This window comes from Hirsutella rhossiliensis (genome assembly GCF_020360975.1).
Source record: "Hirsutella rhossiliensis strain HR02 chromosome Unknown scaffold00008, whole genome shotgun sequence".
Lineage (NCBI taxonomy): Eukaryota > Fungi > Ascomycota > Sordariomycetes > Hypocreales > Ophiocordycipitaceae > Hirsutella > Hirsutella rhossiliensis.
The window spans coordinates 1,061,092-1,085,779 of NW_025408674.1; the positions used below are offsets into that span (position 1 = coordinate 1,061,092).

A 24,688-nucleotide genomic window follows, 5' to 3' on the forward strand; every position below is an offset into this window, starting at 1 on the left:
ATCCGCGACTGAAAGTTAGACATCAATCCACAATAACTCCATACCAACGGGGCCAAAATTTGTCCAACTTAAAATGTGATGAAAAAGCGACTGCGAGATGTGCATCATCCTGTTTCGCAGTCATCAAGCCATTGTGGTCGCTTGCTATTCCGCTGCGGCCGTCCCGAGCTCCGATACACCACTACCATCTCCCGATCACTCTCAACAGCCAGAAAAGGTCTTTGGGCACGAGGCGTTCGGCCGGGCGGAATCCTTGCCTTCTTTGCTAAGTCGTTCTCTGGCCTATCTGGCGCTTGCGATGTTACCGGAAGCTCTAATGGTGACGGAGGAGCGACGATTATTTCGTCTAGAATCCCTGGACTCTCCTCTCGTGCATCAAAAGGCACCCGCCGGCTTTGCTGCCCCTGTTGCGGCCTTTCCCGGTTAAGATGCCCGAGGTCGTCACGAAACTGTCGGTTAGCCTCTTTCTCTTGCTTTCTGGCTTCTTTTTCCTGCAATTTTCGCTCCCTTTTCTCCTCTCGCTGCCTCTTCCTCTCCAACACGACCTCTTTTTGTTCTTCCGCCTTCTGCTGTCGCTGAACCTTCTGGGATTCCTTTTCGAGAGCCTTCTCTTTCTTTTGGACCTCCATCGCAGCTTTCTTCACTCGAGCTTGGGCCACTTTTTGCGGGCTGAAGACCTGAGCAGAGTTAGGATCCGTACGGTCAAAGAGATAATCTTTCAGAGCTGTACCACGCTGCCTGCGCTGCTTCTCATGAATGATTGCCTCACGGAGTCCCTTGTTCTCATATCTAAGCAGCTCAACCTCGGATTGAAGGCTTTCTAGAGTGCTCTTCAGCTTCCGAGCATTGACTTCCGAATCTGCGGTGGATTTGTCGACTACTTTGTCCACAAGCCGTCGTAATTCTCGAGCAGTAGGCTGTTGCAATTCTAGTGAGTCTTCCGAACCACTGCCTACATCGGAATCGTCGATTCTGTCTTTCACAATCTGTGATAGGACGACTTCTGGATCGAAAGGAAGGAGCCCGGTCCGCATCCACCCACTTTCAACGTTCTCCGGTGAGAAAGACGCCTCGAATGCATTCCAAAACAAAGTCCAGAACTCGCGCTTGGACAGCCCAACGAGCCCTTGAGTCTTTGCCGTCCACCGGACAGTGATCGGAATGGTCCGGTATGAGTTGGTATTGGTATGGTAAATACCGCCAAGACCTGGTATGGTTTGACAAAAACTTGATACCATGGTATTACCGGTATACCGAATCATACCAGTTGTCACATGTAACTGGAAAGATGCCATGTATGTGAGGGTTATGGAGAGTCAATTGGCCTTGACCACTGCCCAAGTCAAGGGGACAAAGGTCCCAGTTATTTATATACACAAGAACGGTGCCCATGTAGGTTGGGACGCCTCCTCGGCTGGGGCGGAGTATCGCTTGACAGGCAATAGGCTACAAATAGGACGAGTGCTCGTCGCTGTCAAGTACACGACCAGTTGGCAGATAAATAATGGGGTTTAACATGGACTCAGTGTTGCGTATCAGGCCTGACTCGATGGGACATATGCCAACTTCCCGCACTCATCGTGCCGTAGTGGTAAGCCCTGTGGCGGTGGTGCCTTCACATGTCTCCCAAGAGCAAAAGATGTGCTAGCTGCCAACCCGTCACACATGCAGAGAGCGAGGCGAAGACGACAGGGTGATGGGTTGAAATCCAATACTATGTACATATAACGGCTAACGATCGCTTATACATGTAATTCACATGTGAGCCAAACGACCGCAAGGGGCTTGCTGGCATCTATTCCTCGCATTGGCAATATATCGACCTGATACCGGCCGCCTCGCACGTGAGATTCCGCGGCTGCGGCTCGAACAGCGACATGTCCCAGTACGGGGAGTCACGCGACGGAGGCCACTGCTCCATGTCGGCCAGCACTCGCAGTGTGCAGTGCGTGTTGTAGTGCGTGACGAGCGCCTGCTCATTCGCCAAGAGCCCGTCGCTGCCGTCTTTGGCGTGCAGCCGTAACGCAACATGTGCGGGCAGGAGTATGTGCAGCACTGGGTTCTGGTGCTCGATGCGGCCATTTTGCGTGAAGAGAAATTGAGGCCCATGTGCAGGCCATGGTCGGCGAAGAAGAGCACGATGGTGTTGTCGAGGGAGCCGTCATCGCGGAGCTCGGCGAGAAAGTCGTGCAGCTGACGGTCGACGGTGGCGAGGACCTCGCCGGTTCCCTCGTGTCCCTCGATGAAGTTGACTGAGAGCAGCGAGGGCCAGTCGGGGTACGCGTCGCGGACTCGGCGGGCGAAATCAAAGTTCCAGGCGTGCACGTAGTCTCCGAAGGCGCAGCGGCGCCTAATGCTGAAGGGCCCGTTGAAGTTGCCATATGGGTTACTTCGGAGCGCAAAGTAAGGCGGCCAGCATGCCGGCCCGAGCATCTCATGGTCCACGGCCGTTATGGACGTGTTGCGGTCCTCATACTGGGACGACCAATCCTGGCACGAGGTGTCGGTGTGGGCAACGACGTAGCCGGCGTCGCGAAACTGCTGCCAGACAGGGTCGACGCCGCTGCGCCGTATTGTTCCCGTGTACATACTGCGGCTGTTGTCGTCGGTGTTGAAGCCGACGGCGTGCGAGCGGAAAAACTGGTAGAGCTGACGCCGGCCAGGCTCGTGCAGCTCCTCCAACAGCTTGGATGTGCGCCGCAGCCGCCGGTGAAAGCCCCGGCGGGACACGGCGTCGAAGGAGAGTAGCAGTATGTTAGGCCGCTGCGTCTCGGTCCGTCCTTGGCTCACGCGCGCCGGCGGCAGCGTGCGGGCGACGCGCAGCAGCAGCTTCTCCTCGTGGCCGCATCTCGCAATGACCGTCTCGGTCGACCGCACGTCGAGGCGCACCCGGCCGGTATACTCGCGCCGCACCGTGCGCTGGACAATCATCCGGTTCAATACATACTCTTTCTTCTCAGACGCGGGCCAGCTGCGCGTGTCGGGCAGCACGTCATATGAAACCGGCAGGCCCGGCGGGCATCCGTCGATGGTCAGGAGGGCGTCGTGCTGCGTGAGCCGCGCATCGAAGTCGATGGACGGCAGGGACAGCTCTGGGAGCCTGTCCAGAAATTCTGGGCTCCCGCAGGCGGTAGGTCAATAAAGGCCAGTTTGGCTCGGGAACCGACACGCCGCCGCATCGGGCTGGTAGCCGCGCCCGAGGAATCCGGCTCTCCAGCGCGCTCTCTGACGGACGAGCGACACGCTGGTGAGCAGCAGCAGCGAGACGACGAAGGCGCCGGCGATGCGCCAGAAATGCCGCGTGCTCCGGTAAAGCAGGACCGTGGCGAACACCACGAGGTTCAGCGGCACGGCGAGGACGACGAAGAGGATCATGTTGTAGTTGCCGTGCCGGGCGAAGGACTCGCCCCGGTCGGCTGCGCGCACCAGCGCCAGCTTGACCACAAGAATAACGCCGAGCACGAGCCGCCAGGCCCTCGGCAGCCGCAGCGTGTAGACGAGCGTGATGGCGGCGCTGTACAGCAGCACGCTGAGCACAAGCTCGACGCCGAGCGTGCCCATGTGCTGCTTGATCCATTCGAGGTCGCCGCCCGTCAGCGAAAGCAGGTAGAAATGGACGGAAGCGGCGGAGAAGGCGAGCACGAGGAGCGCTGCGGAGATGAATCGCAAGGCAGGCATGCGCAGTGAATGGTTCCCCAACTTGCTCCATGTGCGCAACATTGTACGTATGTCGCAAGGGTGCTGATTTGCCTTGAAGTCACTGACAGTTGGGATAGGATGTTGGTTGGAGCTATGCGATTCCCCGGCATGGAGTGGATGGACCGAATCATAGGAAGGGCCAATAATTCACTGATTCCCTACATTAACTCGAAGCTCAAGCTAGAAGACCAGCCAATCAAATTGATTCCATACATATTTCAAACCAACAACACATTCCGTCTATTCAATAATAAATTAATCTCTAACCAAGCTAACCCTTCCGCGGAGAACTTCAACATCTTGATCTCAGAAGGCGGAACTATTAACAACGGCACTTTCGCTGCCCTGTCGCCTAGTGTTGTGCTTAGTGGCGCGATTAACAACTTGGTGCAAGCATTGGTAACAGATTTCGACACAGGATTTAATATTCTAATGCAATACGACGCAATTTCCGTGCGGCAGTACCTGCTCCAAAAAGGTTACTCTCCCCAGCAGATAGACTGGATCGAGACAATCGCCGACGCCACCACACACTACGACACCTATTCTCTTTCAGAAGCCGTTATGGAACAGTGGATCTTTTACGAGGCCCCTCTTAGTAGCTGGCAATGCGTTTATCGCACGGAGGATGAGCAAGTGAGCATAAAGATCAGGGACTGGAAGACTCTTGATTCTCCTATCTGGAGTGTATAATGTGCTGCATCTTTATAGGCGATGCGAGTGAACGACTAGAACCTGATGGAAGGTTCTGTGACTGTTAAACTGGTGACTACTGTGCGAGTCAGGGTTTCAGACTGTTGGAGGCTGATGTACTCTGTGTGACAGCGTTGAAGGCGATATGGGCCGCATCGTTGACGGACTGGTTAAAATCATCAGTAAGACAGTCGAGACCACAAAACGAGTCACAGCAATCAAGGCAGCAGACAACGGTACTTTAAAGGTTGTCATCAATGGCGATGAAGAGAGAACCTATAATCATGTCATCAACACTGTGCCCCTGGGCGCCATGCAAGTAATGGACATGACCGAGTTAGATCTCGACTACCGCAAGAAGCTCGCCATCAGAAGGCTCCAGTACGACCCTGCTGGTAAAATTGACATGAAGTTCAAGAGCCGATAGTGTGTATTGATCATTCCCCTGCCATGAGCTCAACTAACTCCTAACCTGTAGGTGGGAGAGGCTTGACTCAGGCTCCTTTCAAGGCGGGCAATCCTTCTCCGACCTCCCCATCCGCCGTTGCGTCTACCCGTCCTACGGTCTTGACACCGCCGACGCAGCAGGGACTATGATCGCCTCCTACACCTGGGGCCAAGACAGTGCTCGCCTGGGGGCTTACTACACGCACGACGACGCGCGGAAAAGAATCATTGAAATCACCCTTCGGAACCTCGCCGCCATGCACAACGTGACATGAATTCCTCGAATCGCAGTATGTCGACTCTCATCTGTGGAACTGGTACGAAGGCCAAGATACAGTGGGCGCGTTTGCCATTTTCGGCCCTAGTGAGTATAGCTCCATGCTGCCGGCTTTGATGATGCCAGCCGCCGAGGAAGCTACATTTTGCTGGCGAGGCGTTGAGTTCAGGACATGCTTGGATTATCGAGGCGGTTAATTCGGCGTACAGGACTGTGGCGGAGGTTTTGGCAGTCGAGAGAATGGATCACAAGTTGGCCGAGATGGTGGATACATGGGGGTTGATTAATGAGGTTGAGATGGGGTGGTACTCGAACGTCTTTGCCCAGTGAGCTTTTGCTCCGAATATTGCTGTCAGCTCTCGTACGGCACCAGAAGCTTACCTAGAAACGAGCCGTCCTCATCGCTCAGACAATAGAGATTTCGGACCATATCCGGTCAGGGATAGGTAGTGGCTTCAAGAGGCCACGCCGTTTCTCTCTCCAAACGTTGCTCTTCCGCATACATTGCAATTTCTCATAAACCGGCGTACGTCAGGGTCCAGTGCCGGCTGATAGGACCGGCGGCTGATCATAGCTTTGAGCATGTCTCTCCCTGGATGGCCTGTGAGGGTCAGTGTGGCTAACAAACCGACAGACCTAGACCGGTCCCTACCCTGGAAGATCGCGACACTAAGCTATTTACAGATACTTGTATTTCGACTTCATCACCCCGAAGCCCCACGATTTGCTTTTGCTGAAGCGAGCAGTGATCGAGCAGAGCGAGAAGACATCCTAGCACTATCACGGACGAAGGCAGATGAGACAGTTTTGTATGAACTGGCCTCTCTTGCCTTTCGATTGGGTTCGACTCTGACAAGATCAGTAATATCTTGCAGAAGCCCATTGATCGACAGATTGCCGAGCAAGCACTTTTTACAGCTCGTAAGCCCGATCAGTATCACTATTGTGACCAGGAAGAATGCATCCAGCAGATCCTGGGTGCGTTCGCAGCTGCAATACCTAGCCCTAGAAGCAGCGGACTGGTTGCGGGACAAGAGGTTACCAGAGAACACGACCAGCCACCAAAGCGATACGGCCGACCGAATGCTCTTGATCATGATTATGACAAAGCTCATCTCTTTCTTCCTCAGATGCAGGATGAGGTCGACGTCGAGCGAAAAGAAATAGACAGTCTTTATTCACACGCACCCAAATCTCAATTCGCACGCCGCACATGCAGCCACAGCGCCTCCGAGATCGGAGCCCAATAAACCATTGGTGCGGATGTCTGACATTTCCAACTCCTTGGCGAGCAGGAGTCTAATTCGTTGCAACAGTAATGCTGTCGCCAACCGTATCTTTACCACCCTCGTTGGCAAGCCACGAGTCTGCTACTCCCAGATCTTGCGTCATTTCAGAAGAGTTACACCGTTCAGCTCGTTTGCTGCTGTCGTCCTGTGTCTTCGCCTGTCGGCGCGTAACTCGAGTGCTTCCTGACTCGACAACTTTACTCCGTTTCGGCCGACGTCGCGGTTTGTCTTGTGCGTCTGCTGCATATTCTTCCTCCAGCGTTGCCCCCAGTTCGAATTGAGAGTAATTTCGACGCGCTGAGCGCTGGACGCCACTCCGTGTTGAGCCTTGAGGGGCTAGCTGCTTCTCTGGGATTGCGCGTTCGTTGCCAAATGGTTCGCCATTGCGTGGTCGACCCTTAGGTATCCCCATTAGAGGACGTTGTATTTGAAGGAGAGGATCATCAATGTCTCGTGATCGCTTGAGATGCCAGAATGGATCTAGGTCTTGCCTCTTGAGTGGTTCCTTTCGACGAGCTAGCTCCAAGAGCCTGTGAGCACAGGGTAGACCGTATTGAGCCCTCGTGGATCCAGAACATTGCGGCAGTGCCTTCTTAGAGACCCGGCTCGATTCCATAACTCGGTGCATCTCGTTTAGCTGGTCTAGCGCCCAACGAGTCACGTTTAGGGGGAGCTGGCCGAGCCATTCTCTTCCCGAGAACTGGTTCCGAATAGTGGTATTAGCCTGTTGTATTTTATCTTTATACAGTTGACGCTTATCCGCCGTCTGACTAGCAGCCGCCGCTTCGACGTCCGGGAGGTCGGACCGAAGGGACAGGTGGTACGTCTTCAGGGAATGATGATTTGATTCGGCGGGTGATGTAGTAATTAGTCCGAAGTTGCGATAATATCGTGTAAAGCAACAGGCCCACTCTTTCTTCAGTGGCAAGTACGTGTCCTTGAGGTATCGGAGAATTCGCTTCTGCTGCGGAAAGCTCTCTTGAAGTTGCTTCCAAGCCTGAATGAAGTCTTCTTCCGATCTGCTATAGACCATGAATCTCCAGAGGAGATACAGGCCGGCACAGTATTAAGGACTCGTTTGGGAAGAGAACCAAGCTTCGCGTCCCTCATGTTTTCACCTCGGTATTCTCACGTTCCATCTCTTGGACGTCAAGAGCATCGGTATTGTCCCAATTTTCTGCGTCATCGTCCAGATCAGAGTCATTATCCTTCTTCCACCACTTCTTGATGTATGAGACCACATTGCTGTTGATATGGAAAACACATAGCTGAAGTTGCGTGTTGGGAAATATTTGTCGTATGGCATTGCGCAGCTGATCGTCCATGTCTGTGATAACGACCTCTGGGGATCTAATGATGCCTGCTCGTAGGAATCTAGATACCTGCTTTAGAAACCACTCAAAACTAGCATATTGCTCGTTATTGAGTAGACCATAACAGACAGGCATCGATGTCTTCTCCGAGGACACAGTTACAACAGTAACCAATGGCATTTTATAGCAGTTGGTACTGTACGTAGCATCGATCTGGAGACACGACGAGAACTGTTGCCACATTTTGCCGCCCTGGTGGTATCCCCAAGCGGCGTGGCGAAAACGGAACTCATCTTCGATCCAGTCTAGCCCCCATATCCAGACTTTCTTCGACTCAGAAAGCGTCCTAACAAAATCGTTGGCGGGACCATAGCCTTGACGTTTTGCCTGGTTGACTTTCCATCTCCAGTTATAAATATCTGCTCTGCGAACAGGGATCTTGGGCCACTTATGGCAGAGCTGCTTATGAACGGATCGAGAAGAAATCGTAGTGTCCAGACAAAGATCTTCCAATAGTTTCATTTGTTCCGCCGTTAACTTTCTCCAATGGTAGTGCTCCGAAAGACTTTGCGATGGGCCGTGGTCTCGATGAAGAGAGCTCACAATTCTCATGGACCACTCGTAATTGTTGGCCTGGAGGATTGAACGATGACTTTGAATGGACAGTTGGCGGCTATCTTTGCTGTATTCGTATTGCGAATTTTGGCCACGGATGCCTTTGGGTTGAAATGCCGACTCTTGTCACATGCAAGTTCATATTTTATCGTTCGCTTCTTCGCCTTATCCTTCTGACTTCGTATAGTAACGATGCCCATCCGATTCTGAATGCAGAACGCTTTCAAGACATCAAGGAGTCGATCAAAAGACTCATAGCTTGTTGTCAGTAGGGGAGAGTCCGATGGAAACACTACCTCCCATGGCTGACCATCCCAGTCGTCGTTGTCGTGGAAATCGTCGCAGTCGTTGGATTCGCTGAACTCATCGGCTGAATCGACTGGTAACTCTCCACCTGGTTCGGGAAGCGTCGGAGGAAGCGCCGGAATCAGAGCTGGAGAAGCCATGGCGATTGAACGTTGCTAGGTCGCGCTGTGAGCCTGTTGTGCTTAGTGAAGCTGGTGTATTCCAGCCACTTCCAGACTGTCAGTTACTCTTGTTTCAACTGAACTGAAAACACTATCTGCAAATTTTCAGAATACTGTACGGATATAACCTCAGGTACTGGAAGTACTCATGTGTTAGGCGCACAGCCACGTTGTAACAGAGAGTGAAGAACGGAGGCGATCGATGCAATTGTTGATCTCTGGCCACTCACCAACAGGTTGGGGAGCGAGGCCTCTGTTAATACACCAGCTTCCTCCGTGTTTCCACGGACTCTCCTCCGTGTTGTTACGGAGTCTCACTCCCTTGGGGCAGGGCCTACAGGCTACGTCCCAGGCGCGTGACACCATGAGCCTGGTGGAACCGTGGAAGGACGTCCTACAATAGGACTTCCTGCCAAATCCTATTGTACAATTAGGGCTCAATTATAGAAGGATTACTGAAATGCTAGATTGGAATTTGTGACAAGCATCTCCAACACAGGAGTTAAATGGATATATCTCCTTCGCTTCATAACTGGCGTTGACAAGTCCCAAGAATGCTGTCTGCGGGATCGTTGGCGAAGTCGGAGTTCTTGTGGCTATGCTGTGGCTGAATGTGGGGGGGTGCGTGCGAATTGAGATTTTGGTGCGTGTGAATAAAGACTGTCAAGAAATAACATCGACATTCGTACGGTGGTCCGTCTACTGCGCTTATTTCGGACTACCACCGTCAATCGGAAGTGTTAGTATAACAGATATTGCTACAAGCGATGATGTAGCGATGACAACTACCGACACCGGGCGGGAAGAACAAGCAACATTCAGCGGAAAGCCCACAACGAGGATGAAGAAGACGTAAGCTTGGCTGTTATAAGGCAGGAGCTTGAATTGGAGCGAGCGAGGCTCCACAGCACGCATCAGCAAGTGGGAAACCAAAGTAGGAGGCTTGAACAGTTGGCGCGGAAGGAAGTGATGCAGCAGGGAAGGCTCGACGGGATAAGCCGTCAAGTGCGAGACCAGAATGCAAGACTCGAAGAGTTGAGACGAGACTCGCTTCTGGAGCAGGAGAGACTGGACAGATTTAGGAGTTTGGTGGAGCAAGAGCAGGGCAGACTGCATGAACACCCTACAAGCTCCCCCAGGCACTTCGCGGCCTCGCGAACCCTCTCGATTGAAGGTTCAGAGGTGGAGCAAGAGGATGATTCCGCAAACACGACATCAGCAGCTATCGATGGTGTTCACTTTCAATCACTCCGTTCTGAATGCAGAAGAGTTATCAAAGAACAAATACCATCCTGTTCACAGAGCATTTCTATGACCCAAGGTAACAGTTCTTCCCGACCCATTAACTTCTGCACATACTGTTTCTCACATAATTATTTCATAGCGAATGAAGCCTTGGAGCCAAATCACGGAGACCTTCGATATGACTCTTTTTCTTCTAGCCTTGTCACGCCGAATGACCAACTAGCAGCATCTTCGCGGTGCAGGAGCCAAGAAAGAAGAGGAACAAGCCACGCACCGCTTCATGCAGTGCCCAAAGGAAACGCCTTTCGACCCGAAGTAGCCGAGAACACGAACTTATGCGTTTGAGAGCGGCAAGACGCGGACCTGACTGACGGATTGGTACGGGCTGTGCCCGGCTTGGTGGACCCGGCTGTCCCGGGTCCGGTGGGTTATGCCCCGGCCTCAGGTCCCAGGCCCCGGCTCCGCTCTGCGGAGCCGATGGCTGCAAGAATGTTCTTCGATGGGCGATATAAACCCACACTCGGGACTGCGCCTCAATCCTTGCTTTCTGTTTTCCTTAGCTCTAGATAGACAATACTTAGGCACCTGCTTTATATGGAGCATAATCACGACGAAACTGTGAGAAACGGAGACCAATGATTGAATTGTTGATCTCTGAAGAGCCCTTTCAACACTTGAGAGGCGGGGTCCTTTAAGTAATAGCATCCACGTTTCTGACGCTATGTCTCGGAGGTCTGCCATAGCTGGCACGTGACATGCTTCTTGAATGAACTTGGGCCAGCCTCTTTCACGAATTCATCAAACACAATATCATATTTAGCGGCACATGGCATATAACCTGCCAGGAGCAAAGGTACCACACCTTCGGCGCCACCCGTTCAAGACGTAACAATAGCGGAAGCAAGATCGACTTGAGCCGTTGTAAGGCGCACACACAACTAAACAGAGAGTGAGGAACGGGGGTCAATCATTCAATTCATTGATCTCTGACGAGCTCCATCAGGTGCTATGCAACCCTACTTTTATAACCACGAGAGGCCTCCCAGCCCCGTGCTTTTCCCTGGAAAAGTCACTCCAGCCAGTGGTTGGAATCAACCAGCCATCTACCGTGGTCAAGCACTTTAGGCGCGTGACAGCCGTCCAGAGCGTTGCCTGGCCGCTAAGATGTATAAGATCATGAAAATAAGGCGCATTTTATAGTTGGTCGTGTCAAGATGAAGACGAAGAGAAAGAAGGACAGATTACGAAGACTGTTAATCATCGACCGTTTATCCGTATCTTTGGAGTGGTCTCTTCCGCAGGGCACGGATAACAGGAAGACAAAGTCGAGGTTCCCAACAACTGAGATTCAAGAAGACCAAGACAAACTTAGGGATTCTAAATTCGTGTATGTCTCTACCAGCTCGTTATATTGAGAGTGTATTCGTCTGGAAGGTCGTTGAAGACTCTGCTTGTGGGAACTAAGTTAGGAGGGAGCTACTCCAATATCACGATCGCTAGGTAGTACTGCGTACAAAATGCCGCCGTATTATTGGGCCGCGCACCATGTTCTTCCATAGATACGCAGTACGTTGCAGGTTTGTGTGAAACATTTGAAAGGGCAATCGTGCTCTTTTTGCCAGTACAGGTGATTAGTGACGAAGGATAGTATCTAATCAGCACCGAATCGAGACAGTCATAATAAGACACTGAGGTCCATGCGTGTGTCGTACTGTCTATGCTGTGTGGGCAATTTGTGCTCAACAGAAGTAAGAGGTATGAATCGGCGAGCTTAGAAGTTGTCGAGTCTCAATTGACGAGGTTTAAAACGGCTAGGTTTAGTGTGGCAAGGTTTAGTGTGGCAAGGTTTAGCGTGGCAAGGTTTAGCGTGGCAAGGTTTGACATCAAGTGGATGTCACAGGTCCGGCTTTGGTGGGCGGTCAGCGGATTACCCCGCAGATTACCGCCGATTACCCGCTTGCCCTTGACATCACCTCTGCCGGGTTGATGTCATCTTCGGAGCGCCATAAAGCGCGAAAGCCGGGACCGACGACGAGAAAACCAGTTCGACTGGATAGCCTGCGTTTGTGCGATCAGAATGCACCCTGTCTAAGGTCCTACATCCTGTCGGTTGCGAGGTTGCGGTGATTTGAAGCATTTTCTAGCCTTGACGCGCTGGAGCTACAGCGGCGCTTAGCGGATGCATACCCTGTCTACAGGCCACTACCGCTGACTGTAGCGACGCAGCCCTGACGGCCTGGGGCACTTTCGCCGCCAAGGTCCTCGTCATTCTATCAGACGGGTGTTCAAAATCACTGCGCCATCGACTTTTCGCTACCACCGACGTTGAATTGCCCCGACGCACGTTTGTGTCCCTTTTCGCCTTGCCTGTCCTTTCGGATGGCCTTGAACAACTTATCCAAAGAGCCTCGCCATGCGCTCTTCCCTGGGCTTGCCCCTGGCCCGCTTGCACCATTCCCTGCTGCTGCTCTAGAGAGAGCGGAGCGTATGCCGGACCGCCCGCTTGCGAAGGGCCTATCTCGGACCTGAGGACCGTCTCTCGTGGAGCGCGGCGCCTCTGTTGATGAGCTCCCGCGATCTCCGCATGTTGACCTGCAGCTCCTTGGCCGGGGCTGAAGGTGACGGTGTAGGTGGCCTGCGCAAACTCATCCAACTTTGTGCATAGTTCGTAAGAAGCCCCCAAAAGGTCTAGATGTCTTCGCTCAGCTAACTGCTCGGCTGCGACCTGTTGAGTCAGTACTGTGCGCAGCTTCTCCGCAACCACCGGCATCGCTTTTTGAATGACCGTGGTATGGCTGTCTTCGTGGTCCCGTGTGCATGTGTCTTGAACTTTGCTGGCGAACGCTTCAAACTCGGGGCAAGAGAAGACCGGATCCTGAAAGATAGGATGGTCGGGGTAGGACTCGCGAAGGAAGACAGCGTCCTGCAGGAGCACCTCTCGAAGCCACTCCAGGAGTTCCAAGAAGGCGCCGGCGGCCATGTTCTGCTCCACCCCCAGATCTGAGAAAGGGCTACTGTGGGCCTCTTTCCATTTGTCGAGTTGAGGCCAGACCTGCACGAGTAGCACCACAGGCGGCCTTACGGTGGCCCGGGGCACGAAATAAGACCCCGACTATTCAGGGTCAAAGTCGGCCACGGCCCTCATGAATTCGAAAGGCAGGGAAGTCAGATAGCAGCCGGTCATTTGGTCTCCGTTATTCCAACGACCGGCTCGGCGGATCTGTATAGTTCGGGTCAGCCCAGGCCAGGGGGTTGGCGCGGCTTGCCTAGGGCAGATGACATGCCTGGCCTTCATCCACTCCGGCCATGTCGGCGTTTTGCGTCGCGGCCACTCTAGGCGCATGGCTGACCTTGGAGACCTTGATGCCGGCCTTCTTGTAGAACCTGGACGTCCATTCTCGGGCAGTCTGGCCCGACAACGGAGCTGTATATTCGGTGAGTGAAAGGGTCGATGCACCCTCTGAGTTTTGGGATTCCGGTGAATGCCATCACGCTTACCTTGAGGCTCCTTCGCCGATCGGCGGAGCACCTTCGTTTCATACCAGTCTTCGCTTCTTTGGAAGACGGGAAACCTTTCCGCCTTTTCTACCTGCCAGCGCCAGAAAAGCCAGAACGCGAGGGCGCCGATGAGACAAGACCGCGGATCTCGATGCCGCAGAGCAGATCCATACTCCATGCGGCCGTGCTGGTTGGTCTTCCCACAGTTCATCACGACAACCAGCGCCTTCGTGGTATACCCCTGGGCCTTGCAGCCCTCGTTGGGTAAGTCCAGGGGAAAGCAGTCTGCCAACTCCATCGGCAGGCGGTTGCCGGACCGCAGCAGCATGTGGTTCCCGAGCAGAAAGTCCACCTGCGTCCTCAGGGCGCAGGCGATCTCTTTCCTCTCGGACCATGCCACGTTGGTGTGGTCGGGTATCTGCGCCGGCGCATACACATCTCTGAGAGTTCCAACTCCCCTGTCCATGTATTCCTTCCTCTTCCGGCTCCAAGTCGTTGCAAGAATGCTGCGTTTGAGCGCCTTCAGTGCCACTCCTGTGGCCGGGCCGCAGGATTGACTCCCGGCTCTTCTGCTCGTCGTAAAGCTTCTGTATGGCCGAGACGTAGCCCCGTACAGTATTATACTGTAGTTTGAGCGTGGACTCATACAACTCCAAGTCGGAGTCTGACTCGTATTCGCTACCTCCGCCGCCTACAACGATGGTATCTGCTGGGGGAAGCTGGGTGTTAGTATGATGGGCTGGCTCAGTCCGACGACCACATCCCGTGATCAACATCTGTTACCTGATGGTGCTCTGCGTCTTTTCACGGCCCTCTTGGCTTCCTGAGCCTCGAGGTGTCGTTTTCTTTCATCGGCGACCCTCTTTCCTTTCTTTGGAGGACGTGATGCCACTACCTCCTTCATGAAGAGCAAGAGCTTTCCTTCATCGACCAGGTCTCCCGGTAGCTGTTGGCCCTGTGGTACCGAGGCCGGCCAAACGTCCGGGATCGCAGGCCAGTTGGCTTGACACCACTCCTGTGAGGCGGTCAATGCATGGATCTACATGAAGATTGCAGGGCGCGCATGCGGGCTTGCCTTCCATTCTTCCTGCTTGGGACGATAATTTCGCTTCGTATTCTTCGGCTGGGTGTTCTCCAGATCTAACAGGTAGTGCTCAATGGCCGCCCTGACCCGGGGATCCTCTATCGCGTTCGACATGGTGCAGGCGGTCGCCGTCGCGACGGTGGCAATGGAGGAGGGGGAGGAGGGGGGGGGAGGAGGGAGGGGGAGCGCAACGCGCGTGAGCGAGACCGAAATCGAAGGTCTCGCGCAGGGCCCCCGGGCGTGGACCTTCGATTTTGCCGTCCGATGGCGGTAATCCGACTAAGAAAACGCCAGCCCCGCAGTCGGGCCTTCGAAAACGACATGGTTTTGCATGGGGCGGGGCGGTAATCCGATTACCGGATGACCGGTCGGCCGGCCCGGACCTGTGACACCCCATTATTTGATATGCCAGGGTTTGTAGCAGGTCACCACCAACTGGATCAAACTTGGTGCACTAGCGCTAATTCACAATCATCTACGGTGAGCACTAGCAGGGGCCCGCCCTTCATTTTCATCACCCTCCTTCTGTCGCGAAGAACGTCTCTTGGTTGAGTCAGCCAGGTCACCCATGGGTAGCTAGGCCAACAAGGGAGCTGACAACCGGGTCTAACGAGAAGGCTGGAAAGCTCCTATTAAAAGACTGGAGCGTTTTTAGTCGAGGAGGCTGGGGGTCCCCAGCCTCTCTCAAACCTATACCTATAATACGAAAGAGGGATATAAATAGGGGCTTGGATTTAGGGCAGAAACAAAAGAGAGAGAGAAAAATACACACAACTACGGAGGAAGCCTTCAAAAGTTATCGGCCACGCTAAATTAGACCCTGTAAGGAAAAAGGAAGTAGCAACCAAATTACTATAGCACCGTTCCCAGCTTATACCTAATCTAGCCTGCCCTCGCGATATTCGTTGCCGCCCTTAAGTTTAATTATTTTCTGCACATAACGAGGGATTCGTTCAATCCAAGCCTGTATCTTCTCTTGCGGTAGCTCCTTAAGACACCAGGCTAGTCGTTCTTTTCGCATCTTCTTCGTTAAGCCTGGCTTCCTCGTAGGCTTCGTCTTCCGGAAGCCTGCTAAGCGGAGGACTCGCCATATAGTCGTTGCTAAGACCGGGTGCCCTGCTAAGCTCAGCTCGCTAGCAATATCAACGTAGTTTTTTTCCCTTCCGTATCTATCGCGGCGACCTTCGTGAGAACCTCATCTTGGATTGTAGGCTGCTTAGAGGGACAGCCAGAACGAGGGGCATCTTAGAGCCACTCGTCTCGAAGGGTCAAGGGCAGCGCATCTGGCTTAAAGCCGCGTTGAAGAGCTCGTGTATAGATACATTTAACTGTTCTAAGAGGCACGCCAGTCAAGGCAGTAACTTCAGCAGCCGATTTCCCGCCGCCTCGAAGCACCACAATGAGGGCTCGAGTCGCGATATCTGTTTTTCGCCTTATTGTTATCGGGAATGTTAAGAAAGGCGGAGGGGCGGCTGCCATACAAAATCGCGTGCGGGGCACTCTATTTACTTTGCTACTTCCTTTTTCCTTACAGGGTCTAATTTAGCGTGGCCGATAACTTTTGAAGGCTGCCTCTGTACACATTTCTGCATCATAGGCCCTTTCTGCTGACTTTCTTCGTGAGACCTTCAATATGAGCGTCACTTAGACTGTATTTCTCATCAACCCGAAAACTCGTTCGACCTGATACCTTGGCGTGAACCTAACGACAGCCCAATTGATAATGGACGTATTGGCGCCGACAACGACTCTGTAGACGAAGCTGTTCGCGACCTTGATCTTGATCTTGTCATTAGAGGCTTGCGCGGCACAATACGCACGAAAAGCACCGCTTATACTCACGCCGCTGCTTGTTCTTGTCTTCTCTCGGCTATGCCGATGTGGCGCGATAGGGACGGCCGACGGAGGTAGATGTCGGTCGACACCTACCCCGCCGATCTACTCGACCTATATGAGTAGTTCGGGAGCCTCAAAGTTGCACGCCCAAACTCACCCGCGTTCAGCTACTGATCGCGTACAGAGCGCAGTAACGCCAAAGCTCTCTTTCCGCTGCAGTCAGAAAATGTCTGGGCTGCTGCTATCGTTAGCAGCAGCCACGCAGCTGCCATTACTAGCCTTTCGACTGTAAAATATACATAGCTCCATTCACCTTGGATGAAAGCCCTCGTAACGCTTTCTCCTGCGTGTCGTTGGCAGCGAGCGACCTGATGCAGGCGTTTCCTGAAGCGACTACGGCCCCGAAAAGTCCGAGGTAACCAAAACGCGCCGAACTTAGCGGAGGAGGAATCTACGCCACGCGCTGCTGATACTACTTTATATTGTATTCGAAAGAGGCGCATTTCGACTTTTTGGGAGAGGTGCCGAAGGCATCGAACGGATCAATCGAATACGATGCCATTTGGAAGCCAACATGGATGTTCATTGACGACCTCCAGAGAGAGCGGGCGTTGGAAGAGGCCGAGGATATCACTGCGAGCGATATTGGCCAACTTGCGTGGGGGAAAGAGGCAAGTAGATGTAGCCATCTTGTCATGGATACTGAGTCTGAGTAGAATAGCGAATGTTGTCCAAAACAACCCTTAAACCCCCCTCGCTCCTTTCCCTTATACCAACGACAGTGCGTGCTCCCTATTTGTCACGCGCCTAAAGTGCTTGACCACGGTAGATGGCTGGTTAATTCCAACTACTGGCTGGAGTGACTTTTCCAGAGAAAAGCACGGGGCTGGGAGGCATCTCGTGATTATAAAGTAGGGTCGCATAGTCTCTGAGGAGCTCGTCAGAGATCAATCCATTGCATTACTGGCCCCGTTCTTCACTCTCTGTTTCGTTGTGTGTGTGCGCCTTACACTATTCCCATGCCCGTCGGTCAAAGACTTCGTTTCCTTCCGGGCCTGCCCTCCAGTCAAGAAACCCGATGCTGATCAGCAGACAACCCGATTTGGCAACATGCTCGAGAAGAAGCCGATAACTTGATATTCTCCGATTCTCGGGGGTTTCTCCTGCTTCTGCTTTTGTGTCGGTGTCGGCTAAACGCTTCAGAAGAGGCATCGTGAGATCTTCATGGGACGGCCAACGAGCCACATAACATGGAAGTTGTGCAGTGTCACATCTAGAGCCATTTTGGTGGGCGAAGCTATCGCCCCACCCGAATCTCATCAGTTCAACGAAGGGCTGACGGACCCATGGCGAGGCATATCTCGTCATCTTTCGAGAAGCGCCAAACTCCTGCCCCCATTCCAGGAAGTGGGTTGACTGGAAAGAGTGCCCAACAGGCCGCGAGCACGCTGCTGATTGCGTTGTCATTCGTCTTTCAAGGGTCTTCAACGTCAGCTGCTGCCGTTGGTTGTTGATCAATTGACACCGACGGCTGCCGAGTGAATACGTCGGAGTTTCTGCTGCGAACTTCCATTTCGACCCTTGATGTTTTTCCTCCAAAGCAAGACGGGGCCAACAGCGACGGCCATTATGGTGAGGGAACATGTCGTGATTGAGATCAGTTACGCGGTTTCACCTGACTGAGGAATTAGAAGAATCGTATGGGTCGATTTTAGGTAGACGTAGCGCAAGGAAACAAAAAGGACAGGAAGTAGCGCAAAGGACAAAAATAGATATCTCATGTGCTCAATCATTTAATACTCTCGCAAGCATCGTAACCCGCTTCACATTTAATACTTTTTGTTGGGGTTTTGTCTGGCTCCCATTCCTATAATAAATGCAAATGACTATCTTTTAACCTTCGTAATGCCCACTAGGCGCTTTCCGCCGTCCCGGGTAACATCACCGAGTTTTAGAACACCGACGCAACGACCACGCCCGAAATGGTATACCTCTTTATTGACGTTAGGCGAGTTTAGTTTTAAGTGTACCCGTAACTTCACATTACGTAGTGCAGTAGCTTGAGCGTCAAGACGGGTTGCGCGATGACGCTACGGAAGGCTAGCACTCTCTGCGGGATTACGTGTGTATCAAGCTCCGACAGGACCAGGGTCGAGAAAACGAGAAGCCTGAAATTGAACGGGGGAATAATCCGCAAAATATATGCTCATTTTGAGGCTGCTGGGTGAACTGTAGTCTAATAATACCTCTTCAATCTTCTGAATCACGTTGCCGAATGTCTCAACTGTCCTCTGAAGGTTCGTTTTCGTCATATTCGCCGCTTCTAGCTTGATAGACTTGGGGCCTTCACGCTTGAACATGCCGCTACTTTGAACTGATTCCTTGTCAAAGGCTCAAGCAGGCTTGGAAGATAGCTCCATTGCGTTCACATCATCAAGTTGTTTGAAGACAGAAAACAGCTGCTATCTTGAGCCAAAAGGCGCTGTCCGTGGTGCAGGATTTGGTCCTCGAATTGGCTGGTTCAATTATTGTAACAATTGTGAGATAAGGCTACTGTACTCGCGTGCTTAGGAAGCCGCAGACTACCGAGGACTGCGAAGTTGTCGCCTCCGCAAATGGCCTCCGCACTGATCCAAATATGGACTTCTCTGCCGGTGATACGCATTTATAAAAGCACGACAAGCTCGCAGATCTCTTCGCCTTCGTATTATAGCTGCTCTCCGAAATGTTTCTATCTTTACTTTTTGCCTGCGCCGCTGTGGTAAGCGCGTGTAAACCTGAGCGCAAGGGATTGTGGATAGTCCAAAAGGATCAGTATGCGATCGATGCAGCAGAACACCTTGGTGTCGCCGTGGAAGACATATCAAAGCTTAATTATGGGAACAGACTAAGCTTAATTGTTCCGGGTCAAACAGTCACGATTCCATATGTTTCTTCGCTTCTGCCGCCGGCGACATGGAATATGGAAGCAATTACGACAGGGAGCGCGATTAGTTGCAGAGCATATCTCGAAATGGTGCCATCAACAACACTTAACACACGAGTCAAAAATACATTGAGTACTGTGACAAGGGGTTCTTTCTCGACATCCACGCGTCGTCTAGGCCAAACGTCGACTGCATCATCCAAAAAATCGACGTTGTGGACAATGACGAAAAGTGCAGACACCGAAGCCAATCCAATTGTGACAACTACAAGCGAGGCTACATCCAAGCTTGTCGAAGTGTCACTTTCGAGTGGGAAAGACATCTCGACGCCTTCTACGGCGCTGTCTGAAACCCTCCATACTGGGCAGTCTTCGAACGCCTGTGGAAGCACGAACCGCATCTCGGCCACATCGTCACCAGCGTCTGAACCCACGTCGGACTCTGGCTCAAGCCCTTGTGCATCGCACAGAAGGCTCCAAGAATAGGCGGAAAGGTTGACCCTGAAGAGCAGGCGCGCTTGGCCAGTATTTTCTGTCAGGAGGAGAGGATCCTCTCAGCTCCAAGAACCCCAGCTTCCTTAAGCAGTACTGGAATGGAGCAAATACCTACTTCTACTCCTCTATTGGACTGGCGGGGACATGGGTTGTTCCTATACGGAAAAGATCGACAGAACTTTGTGCGCGGAGACGATGAAAAAGAACTATTTGGCCTGTAAGTTGCCTATTAACTTTCTAGTCTGTAAAGCTGACGCTAGGTCTCAGGTAACAATGACGGCGCTGGTGGTTTCACAGAGAGACAATGCGTAATTTATGAGTTTCGGCATTTTGAAGCAGAGCCTGAGCCTGGACTCTACTCAGTGTCTTCACGGCCTCTTTTACATGTCTCAGAAACGGTCTCGGCTACGGCGTCGAAACGAACACATCCATAGATAACCCTACGTTCACCTGTTCGCGCACAACTTAACTGTGAAGGGAAGGTGCTTTCTAATTCTGCTCGAACATGAGATAATTGGCAGGGTGTCAAGATGTAAGCACAGGGTGTACCCTTTCATCATTTGCCTGACCCTTGCGCCCAGTCAGCGATCAGAGTCGGATGCACCAAGGCAGGGAAGATGTATGAAATTTATTTATGGCAGTGAAATAAGCAGCATTCACGCTACCAGACCTTTAGCGCTCAGGATACGTATTTAGATAGAATGCGCGATAAATGTTGTGTCGCAATATCAAGCCTGCTTAGGATGATTACTCATGAAGTGGCGATATTACTACGCAACGCCGCTGTTGCCTGGAAGGCAACAGCTACCCATGCCCCACCCCTTTCGGTAACACCCACCTTTCGGTAGCGCAATTGAAAAATTCTCCACCAAAAGTCTACCATTTGAACTACATGAAATATGATCAGAACTTAACATTATAAACACAAAAATTATATCATTCCGTAGAGAAATGGACGCTCTTATATGTACCGGCGCTTTTTTACCATTCGCCCGGATCTGGTGGTGACTGGAAGGGCTTCGGGTGCCACCTTGACTTCGATCACTGAAGCTGTCTCCACCTCTGAGACCGCCTCCTCCTCTGTGTCAGAATTCAGCACAACGGCTATCTCTTGGCTTTTAATTTGGGAATGGCTTCCTCAGCCACCAAAGCTTCACTGAGAGTCATGAACCGTCTGTTCGGGTTCGGAATTGCTCTCCTCTTCTTGCCTCTCTGCAGCCGGGCCACTTCTTCCTCTAGCTTCGCGATTCTGTTGCTGTGCTCGGCAAGCGTCTGTTCTTGGGCTTCAAAGCCTCTAGCTATCACGGCGTATCGTCTCCGGGTGCCAGGAGTCTTGTTCTTTCCGAAATCGCGAATCTGGCGGCTGTTTCTTGGCGTATCATCAGAACCCAAAAATGGCGCGGACTTTGGAGACGTCTCTACAATGTCCGCGTGAATTTCTGGATGCCGCAATGCCTTGGATCGTGAGATCGGCCAATTCCCAGTGACCCTCCAGCCGGACAATATATTCTTTGCCGTCATTCCAACCTCGCGCGCTTTAGCATATGCCCGTATAAAATTGACCTTATGAACAGGCGCAGAATCGGTCAAACAGGTCAATTTCTGAAGTTCTTTCCGGTAAGCTGCCTTGGAGGCATTGAATACACCGTTATCTAACGGCTGGAGGCCATGAGAGCAGTGGGCAGGAAGGTAACAGCAATAAACGTTGTTCAAAAAGCATGTGGCCATCCATGCATCCTGGTCCCGGTTAACGGTAATTCCTACAGAGGTGGATAAAGAAACGCACCGTTGCATGACTTCCATGTCCATCTAATATGATCAGTCTAGCATCTGAGGCATCGGCTGGTCGCGTCTGGGGCAAATAGACCCTCTCAAGCCACTCAATAGCGATATGGTTGTCCGTCCATCCGTTGGGCGACGTTATGTAATGCCAGTCGGCTATTTTGCCGAATTCCGTCAAGAACCACTGTTTTGGAGTTCTTTGCCCTTGAAAATGATGCCAGGAGTAAGGACACGGCCGTCCGCGGTGATAGCTTCAATAAATGAGGTCCAGTTGCGGGACTGTGGCCCTTTCAGAAGGGCCTTCCGTTTTGGGTCTGCACTCCCAACCACAAGACTATCCAAACCTGGCAAAAAGAGTCTGGTTAGTAAAAGTAATGAAAGACAAGCCAAATACTCACCAAAGCCAGACATAATACCGCCTTCGTCAACATTCACGGTATTTTCTGGTTTAATCCATCCATACTCCTTTTCCTGATATCGAAGAACCAGTGAACCGCACGAGGCGTAAAAGCATTAAATCGGTTAGCTTCCTGACGTCTCCCACGCTTGTTCTTGATGTCCGGATGGCGATTGATGAATTTAGAGACCCAGTTGCGCCCCACTGTCCGCTCGTTGTTCAGTTGCTTCATAAGAGCCTCCACACATGCGTGGATCTGACTGTGGGAGGGAGCATAGCCGAGAGACTCTTGGCGGAGGATCCAAGAAACCAAGCGAGCTTCCTGAGACTTACTCAAGAGTTGACGAGGCTGGATCTGATCAGCCAGGGCTACCTGGCCTTTGAGTCTGTCGGAAATAGACTGCTGAGGTATGTCATACTTTTGGGCGGCGCGGTACTGCGACAAGCCGTTTTTTGTGACATCAATTATCGCATTAGCCATAATATCCTCCGTATAAATACTCCGAGGCCGCTTTAAGGTCATTTTGGTCATGTGGTGGAGGAATAACGAGAAGAATCATCGTCAGGAGGCGGAAGGAGATTAGGGGGTTGGATGGTAATTTCGCGTGCAAGGTTCGCACAGGCCACAGACCCCCGTCCAAACATTCAACCATCGAAAAGTAGAATTCAATCAATCCTCTATCTACTCCAAGTGACGGCTTGTGAATATCTTCAAAGCTGGCTGGAATCGGTGTAAGTGAAATTGATGGGTTTTGGTGGGGATATTTCCTAATGCGCTACCGAAAGGTGGGTGTTACCGAAAGGGGGGTGGGGCATGGTAATGCGTAGGCAGGCAACAAGTCTTTCATTTGTGTATAAAGAGCTGCACAATTCCCTGCAGCTCATTCACTCACCTCTTGTTCTTTAGATAATTCTCATCAATTGACTGATGCCATTCAGGTCGCTTTGCACAGCCGCTGTCGTGCCAGGTGTGGGCCGTAACTGTCTGACATGTTGCTGTTAAGCGATGCTATAAACCCTTCTGCATAACGTCACCCTGACGCCAAAGCAGCCTAGGTGGCGACATGGGCAAATCTCAAGGCATCCAAACATCGATATATGGAAAACCCTCTGTCTGTCATTGAGGATAGACGGCAATTCACATGTGGGCTCTCTTTTCATCTTCGGCCCCTACTAAAGAGCAGCCACTCTCAAGAAGAATTATCTTCATCAACTGGCTGGAAAGGGGCGTTCGCGATAGCTTGAACTCGGCGTCTTACGACATTCTTGAAAGGGCATCGTCACTAGTTCTCCTGGTGCCACTTCTCCCCGGGCAGATAGTGTAAGGATCGGAAGCACGACTAAGCAGAAAGTAAAGAACCGGAGAGTCATTGATTCTATTGTTGATCTCTGTAAAGCTCCTTTAGGGTTATGTTTCCATCGTCTTTATACTCTTGAAGTAGAACAAGCTGTTATACAATGTCATGGCCCACATCTCACGGAGGATGAGCAAGCTGACCCTAGAAGAGATTAAAGACAAAGTGATGGCAGCGGAGCTTGGAAAGCACCTGGAGAGGTGGCCTCCCGGCGATGGTGGGGAAGCGGCTCTCGCACGTAGGGAAATACAGGATGTGGAATCTCTTTGATGCGTCGCTCCAAGACACCAACGGCGGACAGCGAAGATCATCGTCCTAAAGAAACCGAGGAAAGGCGAACACGCTGGCCAAGGCCTGGCGGCCAATTTCCCCCGGCCGACTCTTGGCAAAATCCTGAGGGCGGTTGTCCCGGAAGACAACTCCTGTGCAGCGAAGACCCATAGACTCCTGCACGAAAATCACTTCGCGGCGAGAAAACGTAGGCCGGCGGAGCAGGCACTCATACTCCTGCAGGAACAGACTTGTGAAGCATGGCAAACTAGCAGGCAGCTTGGTCAGCTTTGACGTGAGGAGTGCGTACAATGGCGTATGCACAGAGTGACTACTGGGAGGATAAAAGCCAGGGGAATTCTAGAAAGATTGGCAAACTGTATGGATGCGCTCTACTAGTGGTTTACGGCCTCAGTGGGTTTGAATGGGCACCCATCCGAGGAACGAGTCTTGCCCCAGGCAGGTGTGTCCAATGGGTCATCATTGTCACCAATCGCATTCCTATTCTTCAATTCAGACTTGGTGCAAAGACGGATCAATGCAAAAGATGTTTCGATCGCATTTGTAGACAACTGCTTCGCTTCCACCTTTGCATTTCTCCATGAGATCGAGAGAGTATCCAATCGACTATTGCCGAAGCCCTCCAGTAGGAAAGACGTAGCGGCGCGACACTGGAAGCATACAAGCCACCGTCATTTACTTCACAAGAGAATTGGAACGAACCAGTGACACACCGTTTATGATACAAGAACAGCAGGATGTCAAAACGAAAAGCAGACGAAACTCCTAGGGTGGCTATGAACGCAATTCTTCAGTACAGGGCTGTCACGCGCCTAAAGTGCTTGACTCCGGTAGATGGCTGGTTGATTCCAACTACTGGCTGGAGTGACTATTCCAGAGAAAGCACGGGGCTGGGAGGCATCTCGTGGTTATAAAGTAGGGTAGCATAACCCTTGGAGGAGCTCGTCAGAGATCAACGAATTGAATTATTGGCCCAGTT

General features: G+C 52.0%; 5 protein-coding genes across 5 annotated transcripts; 2 read left to right on the forward strand and 3 right to left on the reverse strand.

The window, feature by feature from the left end:
• Positions 1–1,795: 1,795 nt before the first annotated feature.
• HRG_07401 (sulfatase domain-containing protein) lies at positions 1,796–3,720 on the reverse strand (the record flags this gene model as incomplete). Its single annotated transcript, XM_044865872.1, has 3 exons — positions 1,796–1,997; positions 2,057–3,100; positions 3,164–3,720. The coding sequence occupies 3 exons, from the start codon at positions 3,718–3,720 to the stop codon at positions 1,796–1,798; spliced, it is 1,803 nt and encodes a 600-aa protein (XP_044718836.1).
• Positions 3,721–4,537: 817 nt separating this feature from the next.
• On the forward strand, positions 4,538–5,114 carry HRG_07402 (flavin containing amine oxidoreductase domain-containing protein; the record flags this gene model as incomplete). Its single annotated transcript, XM_044865873.1, has 2 exons — positions 4,538–4,803; positions 4,871–5,114. The coding sequence occupies 2 exons, from the start codon at positions 4,538–4,540 to the stop codon at positions 5,112–5,114; spliced, it is 510 nt and encodes a 169-aa protein (XP_044718837.1).
• A 584-nt stretch (positions 5,115–5,698) lies between these two features.
• Positions 5,699–6,366, forward strand: HRG_07403 (uncharacterized protein; the record flags this gene model as incomplete). Its single annotated transcript, XM_044865874.1, has 3 exons — positions 5,699–5,725; positions 5,801–5,925; positions 5,979–6,366. 3 exons carry the CDS (start codon positions 5,699–5,701, stop codon positions 6,364–6,366), a joined length of 540 nt encoding a protein of 179 aa, XP_044718838.1.
• A 1,145-nt stretch (positions 6,367–7,511) lies between these two features.
• HRG_07404 (MULE transposase domain-containing protein) lies at positions 7,512–8,779 on the reverse strand (the record flags this gene model as incomplete). Its single annotated transcript, XM_044865875.1, has 3 exons — positions 7,512–7,779; positions 7,951–8,455; positions 8,512–8,779. The coding sequence occupies 3 exons, from the start codon at positions 8,777–8,779 to the stop codon at positions 7,512–7,514; spliced, it is 1,041 nt and encodes a 346-aa protein (XP_044718839.1).
• Positions 8,780–13,157: 4,378 nt separating this feature from the next.
• HRG_07405 (centromere DNA-binding protein complex CBF3 subunit) lies at positions 13,158–14,741 on the reverse strand (the record flags this gene model as incomplete). Its single annotated transcript, XM_044865876.1, has 6 exons — positions 13,158–13,265; positions 13,330–13,469; positions 13,544–13,961; positions 14,158–14,249; positions 14,327–14,558; positions 14,619–14,741. The coding sequence occupies 6 exons, from the start codon at positions 14,739–14,741 to the stop codon at positions 13,158–13,160; spliced, it is 1,113 nt and encodes a 370-aa protein (XP_044718840.1).
• Between the last annotated feature and the right edge of the window lie 9,947 nt (positions 14,742–24,688).